The following is a 12,378-nucleotide window of genomic DNA, read 5'->3' on the forward strand; positions in this document are numbered from 1 at the left end:
CAAGCACCCCACCCACTTGAGTCCCCTCAAGGGTGTGGACAGACGAACAGCTAATTATAAAATTCTCTTCTGGATCACAACGATATGCTGTGAGATGAAAATGCTCACTAGTGAAAAATACACATAAACGAGTGTTCTCCATAAAACTGAAAACTCGTCAAAGCAAATGGTAAATCATGGAGTGGGCATACATAAAGATTTTGGTGCCTTACCTAAAGACCTCGAGAATAATCCTTTCGGGTAACTTGGGTGCCACTTGCCTAAATGCTTTTTTGAAGTCTTCCAGAGTTAAATAGCCACGATCTATTTGAAAACAGAACATAAACCATTCACTTACTTCTATAAACCCTATGCCCTGCTATTTCAGCCATAATATTTGCATCAAGATGTTAATGTATTACTAGGAGAAAAGCAGTCATTTGTAGTCAGTTTTACAAGTAAGGTAATCTGAGATGATCTCATTTGAAGAATTAATGATCTAGTATGTTCTCTCTTGGTACAGTCCCAGATGTTCCCAAAGGTCTCTTCCAGCCCTACCATTTGCCGATTCTGGTGCTTCAGGGACAGGACTAAGGAACAGACACAGCAACAATGATATTAGGCTTTGAGTCTTTGTGAACTGCCACAACAATTCATTCTTCAGAATTCCTCTTTTTTTCTTGCTTGGTATTAAAATTATAGCATATTAATATTTAGAGGGAACCATTGCAGCAGCCAAAATAGTGAACCTGGGCTCCACTAGTCTTTTGATCCTGCGTGTGATCTGTGGGGAGGGGGTCAGAAGCTACCTCTCTCGGCTGCCCCGGGGTGGGGGGTGGGGACACCTCCTCCAATCATGTGTGGGTCAAAGGAGGAGTCAGAGAAAAAGGCCCCGGTAGCCTCCCACAGTTCTGTATAAGTGGTCATCACCTATATTTCTCCATGGCCAGCCCTTCTGCTGTCCCCATGACAATGCAGGCAAACCATAAGTACGATGACATAAATGCAGATACTCTTTCATCCATCATAAATGTCAAGAATTTAAGATCATGATGGAGAAAAAAAAAATTCACCATCTAAGGTAACAGCTAACGAATACAGTAAAATAATATTCCCAATATACTGATTATTTTATTAACTAAGTATATGTTCCTATTCGTGGTTCCTTAATAGCGATTTTGTTTTGTTTTGTTTTTATGGCTGCACCTGCAGCATATGGAAGTTCCCAGGCTAGGGGGTGAATCCGAGCTGCAGCTGCTGACCTGCACCACAGCCACAGCAACATAGGATCCAAGCTGCCATCTGTGACCTACACCACAGCTCATGGCAATGCCAAATCCTTAACCCACTGAACGAGGCCGGGGATGAAACCTGCATCTTCATGGATACTAGTCGGGTTCTTAACCTGCTGAGCCACAACAGGAACTCCAATAGTGATTTTTTTTTATATCAAAGCACTTTAGAGAGGAGTTCCTGTCGTGGCTCAGTGGTTAACGAACCTGACTAGTATCCATGAGGATGCAGGTTCCATCCCTGGCCTCACTCAGTGAGTTAAGGATCCGGTGTTGCCATGAGCTGTGGTGTAGTTTGCAGATGTGGCTTGGATCCCACGTTGTGTGGCTGTAGTGTAGGCCAACAACTACAGCTCTGATTCGACCCCGAGCCTGAGAACTTCCATATGCTGCGGGTGCAACCCTAAAAAGACCAAAAAAAAAAAAGTGCTTTATAGATACTTACAGTGCCTGTCAAAAGCTGTGAAGATGTGTCTTATTTCATTCCAATATACTTGAGCTTCCTTCTTTTTCCTTACGATGCTTAAAAACTCCTTAAGTACTATCCCTAAAAGTTGGGGGGAGGGGAAGAAAAAAAAACAATTTGCCAAAAATTTAAAGTCTTCCTCTTTAAAAAGAAAACAACAACAAGAAAAAAATGGAAAGTGATCTTTATCACAAACAAATGTATCTTAATTTTGGTGAACAGTATTTATTCCTAAAGAGTTCTAAAGTTGAAAAGATATTTTGTTAAAAGCTAAGTAGACGCTGCATGAGCCATTGCCATAGCAAAAGCATAGACGCTGTTGAAGTAAACTGAGCTTTCCCAGATAAAGAAAAGGTGACCTCGAACAAGTGGGACACTCTTCCTTCTAACAGGTCTAACAGACTGGCCCGAAATTACTTACGAAACAAGGTCTTATAATTTTTCTATCCTTATGTGCTTCTTTGATCCCCTTTTTTTCTCTAGCCAGATGTCATTATGGAAGGTTTTTCTCCAGCTGGGAGATCAGGGCAAAGAAGCAGTTTCTCAAAAGTCAATACCAATTGCACACTGCAGATAAAGGGGGAGAGAATATTCCGTAAACAATAGAGCTGGCACCGTCCCCAGCCTTAGGTACACCCCATGACTGTTCTGCAGCCTTGGGCTCTGTTTCCTGTGATTCTCATAATAAAAGAGCCCAGCGTGATCATATGAGATTGGATACTGTGCTTACAATGTCTATTAAAATGAATTCTAATGTGATCTTTGTAGTAGGTTTAAAGAGCGAAGCCAAGAATTTAAACATTTTAGTGAACGGAGCCCTAAATATATAAAAAGAGCAGTTCATTTTTGTAAGCCAGGATTTCCGTTTAGAAAATGTATCACTGTTTTAAAAATAGCCCCAAATCACACCATAACCACGTGCTAATTTTTAAAAACTTGCACCCTTTGCCTTTCGGTGAGGTATATTGAGCTGTATACCTTTCTGAAAATAGCTCCAATGGGTTTTTTTTCTTATTTTATTTTAAGGTTTATTGAAATATAGTTAATTTACAAGGTTGTGATAACTTTTGCTGCAGAACAAAGTGACCCAAGTTTTACATACACACATATCCGTCCTCTCTCAGATTCTTTTTCCACATAGACTATCACAGAAAACTGGGTAGAGTTCTCTGTGCCACACAGCAGGTCCCCGTTGGCCAATCATTCCATATACCTTGGTGTGCATATGCCAATTCCAAACCCCCAGTCCATCCCTCCCACCCCCCTGCCTGTCCCCTTTGGTAACCACAGGTTTTCTAAAGTCTGTGAGTCTGTTTCTATTCTGCAAAAAAGTTCACTTGTATCTTTTTTTTTTTTTTAGATTCCACATATAGGTGATACTACAGGATGTTTGTCTTTCACTGTCTAACTTCACTCAGTATGACAGTTTCTAGGTCCATCCGTGCTGCTGCAAATGGCATCGTTTCACAATTTTTTTTAAATGTAGAAAATGGTTTAATGTTCCACATTTTTCTTACTTGTAGTTAAAGATTTAGAAACTAAAAAAGTCAATCTATCTCTATGTGTTTAAATGATTGTTTCTCAATGCTTTAGGCCCCACTGTGTGCCAGGCACTGTGCTAAGCTCTGGAAACAGAGGGGAGAGAGAAAACACACATAGGAATCCTTCCGTAGACTCTGGTGAAGGGGAGATCTCTCACAGGAGTAATATTTCGGCTAAGACCTGAGTGATAAGGACTAACTAAAGGGTGGGAAGAAGAGCCTTCCAGGCCGTGGAAAGGGCATGTGCCCAGGCCATGGGGTGGGAACCGGGAGAAATGAAAAGAGACCACTGCAGCTTGAATGCAGTGAATGACAACAGTGCAGGTCAAGGTTGGTAACGTAGGCTGGGGCTGGAAGACACTGACCCTTGTGGGCCAGAGAAAGTAATTTTATTTTAGTTGCAATAGGAAGTCAATAAAAAATTTGCATTGAGAATTGTCGTGATCTGACTTAGATCTTTGTCAAGATCTCGCTGGGTATCGTCTTGAAATAGCACTGGGGAGAAAGCAAAATATAAAAAAGGAGACTTGTAGGAATTGCCCAGTGGCTCAGTGGGTTAAGGATCCAGCGCTGGGACTGCAGTGGCTCAGGTTGCTGCTGTGGCACGGGTTGGGGCGGTGAGAACAGAGAGGAGAGGAAGGTTTTCAACACGTCGCAGGACAGATGAAGGGCTAGACATGGTGCATGAGAAAGAAGATGTCAAGAGCAAGTGTTCTGGCTTGAGCACCAGCTGGTCTGAGGAGTCATTTAAAGAGATGAGGAAGGACTTCTCATTGTGGCTCAGCAGGCTATGAAACTAACTGGTATCCACGAGGATTCCGGTTCCACCCTGGCCTCACTCAGTGGGTCAGGGATCTGGTGTTGTCGTGAGCTGTGGTGTAGGTGGCAGATGCAACTTGGATCTGGCGTTGCTGTGGCTGTGGTAGGCCGGCCGCTGTAGCTCAGATTCGACCCCTAGCCTGGGAACCTCCATATGCCGCAGGTGTGGCCCTAAAAAGAAAAAAGAGAGAGATGAGAAAGACAGGGAAGCAGGAAGGGGTGATGGTGAGATGGAGTTGCGATTTGGGGAGCTTAGCTGTTGGATGCTCTGTTGACAACCAAGACCAAGAAAGCAGCAGGATAAACGGTAAGCCACGGGCGCACCTCGGAGCATCTGCCAGAGTGTCTGGCGCATGCTCAGTACAGCGCTCAGCATTGCACACAATTAGCGTTATATGGAGCACTGGCCCCCAGGGTAGGGAAGGGTGTGTTCTGGTATAGCTCCATTCTCATCGAATCGCCCTGGTGACCCGAGACCATACAGAAAGCTGCTGGTTGAGGTTAAAATTCAAGTCTAGTCATGCCGTGTTCCCACAGCATCAAATCTAAAACTTTCATTTCACGCGCACCAAAAGCTAACCAGTTAAACAACATCTAGAGTAGCTGAAATTCTTTTCTTTAATTGACTTCATTTTTTTAAAATTGAAGTATTGTGGAAGTAGTTGAAATTCTTGAATAAAGTATTCACCGATTGCGGCCCTTCACAGTCTCGCCCTTTCCGGCCCCCTAGCAAACGTCCCAGCGCTTCCCCAAGACCGCAGGCCCCTTCACACCTCCGCACTGGAGCACCTGCTGGACTACGGGCTCACTGTCTGGAAAGTGCTTTCTCCTGTCTCCCAATGAGTGTTTACATCTCCTTCCAGATGCAACTAGGGCTTTACCTCTTCTTTGAAGACTTCCTTGATTTCTCCCAGCAAAGTCCCTTTCCTGGGACCCAACAGCCTTCATAGCACAATCACAGATCTGTCGGGTCCCTAGGCTAAGTATGTGGCCACATGTCTGCCTGAGGGATAGCGTTGCCTATTGTAAAAATTTATCCCTGGGACTTAGTAAGATACCTTGCTGGTAGGGGGCACTGCTTACACATTCACTGAATAAGTTAATACAATCATGGGAAGAGGTTCTTTCTAGTTTTCAGCAAAAGGCATTAAAATGTGTTTTAAATGTTCTTATAACTCTGTAAACTAATGCCAAAAAGTAGGTCACTTTGGAGTTCCCGTCGTGGCGCAGTGGTTAACGAATCCGACTAGGAACCATGAGGTTGCGGGTTCGGTCCCTGCCCTTGCTCAATGGGTTAAGGATCCGGCGTTGCCGTGAGCTGTGGTGTAGGTTGCAGACGCGGCTCGGATCCCCCGTTGCCGTCGTAGGCCAGTGGCTACAGCTCCGATTCAACCCCTAGCCTGGGAACCTCCATATGCCGCGGGAGCAGCCCAAAGAAATAGCAAAAAGACCAAAAAAAAAAAAAAAAAAAAAAAGTAGGTCACTTTTTATTCACACAGCCTGCAAAAGCATCGTTTTAGAAACCCCAATTTCTTAATACATGTGATATAGTAAAAAACAAAATTCAGAACAAAAGGAAGTGTATGCATATTGCCCTTCAATTACTGCATCTGATTTAGAGAAACAATAAAGGGAGGGAAAAAGCACAGTTCCATGGTTCAGTGTGTGACTCGGATTTGCAAGGGGAAAAAAAGTACCTGAGTGGTGATATCTTCTAAATTATATGTTCAGAAAACTCATCAGTGTTTGGAGCTATAAAGCAGTCGGGTCTTTATGTCATAATCTTGGAGGATACAAAGCAAATGTTCTTTAGTGTTTCCTAGGAGAAAATGTACGTGGATTTCGACTGTATGTTTCTTTTTTAAAATTGTTTTATTTCAAAAAATTTTGTTAGTAGATACAGACTATTGCGTTGGGAGTGGACAAGCAATGAGATCCTGCTGTACAGCTCAAGGAACTAATATCTAGTCACTTGTGATGGAACACGAGGGAGGATAATGTGAGAAAAAGAATGTATATGTATCACGGGGTCACTTTGCTGTCCAGCAGAAACGGACAGAACACTGTAAATCAACTATAATAGAAAAAAATAAAAATCTTAAAAAATGTTTCTAAATTTTTATTTTTTTGGCTGCACCCATGCCACAGCAGTGATCCAAGCCACTGCAGTGACAATGCCAGGTCCTTAACCTGCTGAGCCACGTGGGAACTCCTGTTTCTTCTTTTTAAGTGGTAATAAACAATCCATAACACAAACCACTCTATATTTGTAATCAAGTTCATTCATACTATTTTCCCAAAGATCATATACCTTATTTATTTTTCTTTTCACGGCCCCACCTGTGGCATAAGGAAGTTCCTGGGCCAGGAGTTGAGTAGGAGCTGTAGCTGTGGCCTACGCCACAGCCAGAGCAACACCAGATCCCTAACCCACGGAGCTAGGCCAGGGATCAATCCTGCATCTTCACGAGACAATGTTGGGTCCTTCACCCACTGAGCCTCAATAGGAACTCTCCTAAGTCACTATCTGTCCACATAAACATATGCCCTCTGCCCCATCCTGACTCCTGCTCTTAACGTGTCTTAATCTTCAGTGGTAACACATGCAGGTACATTTAACACCATGTGAGTCCCTTTCCTAAAAACAACAGAGAAGTGTCCATGCAGCTCGGCTCTCATTTGTAGGAGCATGACCACTTTCCGAAGTCAATGCATAAAGGTTTGCTATGCCTACAGCTCAATAATGCAAACACATTAATGTAAGTTTTATACATCTTGCTGCTCTTCAAATGGCCTAGAAAAGGTTCCTACTACTAGCTCCACCTGCTGTCACAATACTCAAACCTAAAATTCCTGCTTCACAAAGACTTTCCATAATTCTACGGCCACCAGATTTCATACCTAACGAGACATGCATTACCTGTGTCTGCCTCAGAGCCAAAGACCATGTTCAAAACATTCTCATTTCAAATACAAGGCTGGGTCTTCTCTATCGACTGTTCCAGTAATAAGAGTTACCTAGGAGTTCCCGTCGTGGCTCAGCAGTTAGCAAACGTGACTGGCATCCCTGAGGACACAGGTTTGATCCCTGGCCTTGCTCGGTGGGTTAGGATCCAGTGTTGCTGTGAGTGTGGCTTAGGCCAGAGGCTACAGCTCCGACTGGACCCCTAGCCTGGGAACCTCCATAGGCCACGGGTGAAGCCCTAAAAAGACAAAAGACAAAAAAAAAAAAAAAAAGAGTTACCTAAACACACATCGCTGTGGTTACACATGAGGACAACAACAGGAACCAGAGAGACCAATGTGTTTATCTGCATTCATTATTATTTTTTTTTTTTTGTCTTTTTGCCTTTTCTTTTTTTTCTTTTTTTCTTTTTTTTTTTTTTCTGTCTTTTGTTGTTGTTGTTGCTATTTCTTGGGCCGCTCCCGCGGCATATGGAGGTTCCCAGGCTAGGGGTCAAATCGGAGCTGTAGCCACCGGCCTACACCAGAGCCACAACAACGCGGGATCCGAGCCGTGTCTGTGACCTACACCACAGCTCACGGCAACGCAGGATCGTTAACCCACTGAGCAAGGGCAGGGACCGAACCTGCAACCTCATGGTTCCTAGTCGGATTCGTTAACCACTGCGCCACGACGGGAACTCCTGCATTCATTATTAATCAACAGAAGGTGTTCAGAAATTTCCTAGGTAATTAGATTCTATCAGTAGTTTTGGACTTTTTATTTTTTTAATTGTAGGAAAGGTTCTTCTTTATAAAACAGGAAAGCCTGATGTGTAGAGACGGAAGGCAAAGCTGTTCAGCTTGGAGTGGGGTGGGCTCCCCACCCTTCCCTCTCCAGCAGTGTCCCTGCAAGTGTCCCCGCAGGCCCCAGGATGGCGGATCACGCCTTAAAGACCACTGGGACCAATGATCTGTACAAATCCTTCCAGACTCTGCAAGTCTGAGCATTTTTCATGCCATCGGAAGCATTTCCTTCCATTTTATAAACTACTCTTGGCAAAATGGACTCTCCACATCCTATAATGAATATATACATTTTCTTACTCTCCAAGCTACTTGATACATGTGATATAGATAAATCACATAGAGAGAAAGACTGGAAATGTTCTCTTTTCTCCTTTTTTTTTTGTTTTTTTTTTGTTTTTCAGCAGTTTCCTAGGCGAGTGATCATCTTTCACCACAGGGGTGGATATATTCAAAAAGTCCAACAAAACTATATACATTTTTCCTTGAAAGTTTCCATTATGTGAAAAATATATATATATATATTTGTGTATATAAATATATCTATATAATATATATATACTGTACATATCTATTTCTGTGATGGCCAGTTCGAAGTGTCAGGGTCAGCGCACAGAGAGAAATCCTCTTGAAAATGTAGTCATCTAGTTTCTGGCTATGACAGTGAGCTTAAATTAGAAACTGCAATAAACCAGGGAGAGCGAAGAAGAAAATAATAAAAATGCCAAGTTATTTAGACAGGAAGTCTAGCCCTGGATTTAGTGGAAAAGGGAGGGCTCGCATTCATTGTGCCATATATTAGTTTTTCCAGGGATTGAAAAATGCCTAAAAGTGAGGGCTTAAAAGGATTAAAGTGGCCTTTTAAAAGGTATGATGCAAGCCTTTTCTAGTTCGAGAAATAAAATTCAGATTATGACTTTTGGAGGCCATGCAAGGGGAAAAGAAAGGATAAAATGTGCTTGCATCAAAGGATTGCTAGGACAGGAGGGGAAAGTGGCATCAGCAGCAGTGAGCTGCCACAGAAAGATGGGTAAGCAAATTCAGAGGACTAATATTTTCCTCCAGCTACATGCAAAGAATAAGGGGGTGAAGGGAAAGGAATCAACCTTAATGGAAGAGATCAAGTTTTACTACATCATTGGGAGGAAAATGAAGAGGAAGAGTAAAAATGGGTTACAGTAGAATAGAGAAATCCCAACCAATAAAAACTTATTTCTATCAAACATGGACTAGAATCGTTATCTTTTTTTTATGTACATCGCCTGCTCATAAACCTGCAAAGCCTCCTCAGCGTTAACAGTGCAAAGTCCTGATACCTTATTCTGGAAGGTAAAGCTTCATTATTCCTTCTAGGCAAACGGGTCCTGAAACCTCCCCAACCCCAGCTCTCAACTTCCACCAGGGCTGCTGACTCAGAGCACAATTCGTTTACAGGGAGGCACTGGACTCCCTGCTGGGGTGTGATGCTAACAGCATGACAGCTGATAGCTTTGGGTACCCAAATCTGAGGGGTGCTCGGGGAGCGGGGTAGGGGGGTCCTGTAAAATGAGGGGCAGGGATCTGAGAGAAGACACTTGGACACTTGGGGGAAGAGGGCCTGCGGCAGGAATGTGGGAAGAGCGCCCCCCAGAGGAGAAAGTGCTGACCTGGACAGAGTGATCAAGGCCCTTCTCCCAACCATTAACAAACACCTCCAGGTAAAGCCTCCAGGATGTGACAAGCAATGTTTGTGTGGGCGCAGACTGTGCAGGTAAGTCTAAATTCACACCAAGCTCTGCACCCACATTGGCACCAGCAGAGCCCACAGGGCCCCGGGAGCTGAAAGACAAGTTTGCAGATGGCATCTGCCTTCGCTCATTCACTGGGTTCTCTGCTTTGCTTCTTCACATTTTCAAACTTTTTTTTTTTTCTTTTTGTGGCTGCCCCTGTGGCATATGGAAGTTCCCAGACTAGAGGTCAAATGGGAGCGACAGCTGCAGGCCTATGCCACAGCCATAGCAACACCAGGTCCTTAACCCACTGAGCGAGGCCAGGGATCAAACCTGCTTTCTCACGGAGACTCTGTTGGGTTCCTAACCCACTGAGCCACAGTGGGAACTCCCTGTTCACCTTTTCAGATCCCACCCTTCTACATCCAGCTCTGCTCACATCTCAGGCAGGCAGGGAGTGTCCCTCTGTTTCAATTTCTTAGAGGTCTTCTTGTTCACAGTGTCACATGACATCTGGCCACAACAGAAGTGACAATACTTCGTCTTCCCTATCACACATGACACTTTTTAAAAAATGACTTTATGTCAGTGTCTGTGTCTCCGAATTCTTTTCTACCCCACAGTGAAACTTACTCAGCATCTGAAAATGGAGAATTATATAAATTAATTTAGGGGCGAATATCTGTAGGTGAGACCACAAAACGGTCCAATGATTTCAAGGTAAGTGTCACATGTACACATTTCTTCATGACAGAAAAGAACTAAGAGGTCAAGCGAAACCTGAGGTCAAACGAAACCTTGTTACACCTGCTATATGGTGGCCTCAGTTCTTTAGATAGGAGGCCAAAACATACCCAAAACAAACACCAAAAAATGTCTTCACAAAAGAACTTAAAAGGCCAGAAAATGGACATTTATATTTAAATTTAGGAAAAGAATACTTTTAATAGTCAACTATCTGGCTCAAAACAACTCAGACAAGATAGCAATAAACAAAAGCATATAAGCGAACTGACCATTAACCTCATTATCAACAAATTATCTTTCAATTACACTGACCCTGGATAGCATGACTGAGTCAAATAGTCCATAATTGCCGTTATGATTAATCAATTTCTTTAATTTCCCCACTGTTTATTTATTTATTTATTTTTGTCTTTTTAGGGCCACACCCACTGCATATGGAGGTTCCCAGGCTAGGGGTCAATCAGAGCTGTTGCTGCCAGCCTGCACCACAGCCACAGCAACTCAGGATCTGGGCCGGGTCTGTGACCTACACCACAGCTCATGGCAACGCCAGATCCTTAACCCACAGAGCAAGGCCAGGGACTGAACCCGCCACCTCATGGTTCCTAGTCGGATTCGTTTCTGCTGCGCCATGACAGGAACTCCTCCCCACTGTTTAAAGTTGAAGGTTAAAACTAAGCTCCTGGAAAGGCTTTTTTATTATTATTATTTTTTTTTTTTTTTAGCATGAAAGTAAAATACCTTCTTTGTCTTAAAAGGGTTATAATACAGGGAAACAGAAAGAAAGGGGGGCTGGGGGAGGCATGATCTAATCATCCAGGGGAAACAGAGATCTGAGGTACTTTGTTCTGGTTTTGCCTTAGGCGTAGCTTCTATGGATCTGGGATAAGAACACGTAAGACAGCTGTGTGAGCGTTCAGTGGGGCAGCGGGCCCGCAGTGCTTCATGGCATTTGGCACATTAGGCAACGTCCCATAAATCTCTGCAGTTGTTATTCATCTAAAATGCTTTATAGTTCATCCCACAGTGAAGGCAAGTCATCTGAGATCACACATGGTCTGCCCTGCAAAGAACTGCCCAGACCTGTTTGGCATGAAACCACTGGGCTGTGCTGAGGAAAGGTCGAGACACAGCCTTACAGAATTCACTACTGTGTCCATGGAACAGTTGGTAGACATCAGTGTCCACTCATCAGTCTCCCCCATGAGCCATCGGGAGCAACAGCCCAGATCAGGGCAAAACCATGTCTGTCTAGAAAAAGCGTTTCTCTGGTGGGGCTGCCAATCCTTGTACTTGGTTGTGCTTCTCTATCTGCTCCGGACACTCAGTAGCTCAGAACCAAATCTGACATTGACCTCTAGCGACTGCATGGAACCCTGTGATCTGCCTTTTGTGTACTGAGCCACTCCTGACTGCATCTCACCCATTACGTTCCAAGGACAATGACAACGGGCCTCAATGCTGTCACCATGACTAATATCACCCATGGCACCACTAAAACCAAGGGAAGGGTTTATCAAATGGTTGAGAGGGTAAGCTTGGAGATCAGACTATGTCCTAGCTGGCTGTGCCAGCCTGAGCGGATCACTTAACCTCTTTAAGCTTCAGGAAGAGTTGCTGTCATGGCTCAGTGGAAACAAATCTGACTAGCATCCACAGGACACAGGTTCGATCCCTGGCCTCACTCAGTGGGTTAAGAATCTGGCGTTACTGTGAGCTGTGGTAGGTAGCAGACGCACTTCGGATCTGGTGTGGCTGGGGCTGTGGCTGTGGCCAGTAGCTGTAGCTTGGATTGGACCTCTGGCCTGGAACTCCCAAGTGCCACAGGTGCGGCCCTAAACAGCAAAAAAAAAAAGAAAAAGAAAAAGAAAAATAACACGTAAATGTGAATGACATCATTATAAGGAAGAAAAGAAGGAGTTGATGGCCTGAAAATGGTTCCGTAATAACAGTTCTAATGAAAAAACAATCCATGTTAGCAGCATTCAGGGTTCAGCAATGATTTCCTGCCAGGATGACGATTTTAATCTCTCCCCAGGAAGTCTGTGGTCTTGCGTCTCCCCTTTTAGGGGGAC

At 43.9% G+C, this 12,378-nt stretch overlaps 1 protein-coding gene across 25 annotated transcripts in view; it reads right to left on the bottom strand.

Annotated features, from left to right (window-relative positions):
- Positions 1 to 12,378, bottom strand: part of EFCAB11 (EF-hand calcium binding domain 11) — a 191,886-nt gene that overhangs the window by 170,595 nt on the left and 8,913 nt on the right. For all 25 annotated transcript variants that reach the window (XR_014809093.1, XR_014809092.1, XR_014809094.1 and 22 more), the window contains 2 exon segments: positions 1,717 to 1,818; positions 213 to 303 (listed from right to left, as the gene is read on the bottom strand). Coding sequence is in view for 22 of the 25 variants with exons in the window: in XM_084966683.1 (XP_084822809.1) it covers positions 213 to 303; positions 1,717 to 1,818 (193 nt within the window). In the remaining 3 variants the exon portion in view is untranslated.

Source organism: Sus scrofa, chromosome 7 (assembly GCF_054392235.1).
Source record: "Sus scrofa isolate SSC_HxYL_T2T_F1_AM1 chromosome 7, Sscrofa_HxYL_maternal_Yorkshire_Landrace_v2.0, whole genome shotgun sequence".
Classification (NCBI taxonomy): domain Eukaryota; kingdom Metazoa; phylum Chordata; class Mammalia; order Artiodactyla; family Suidae; genus Sus; species Sus scrofa.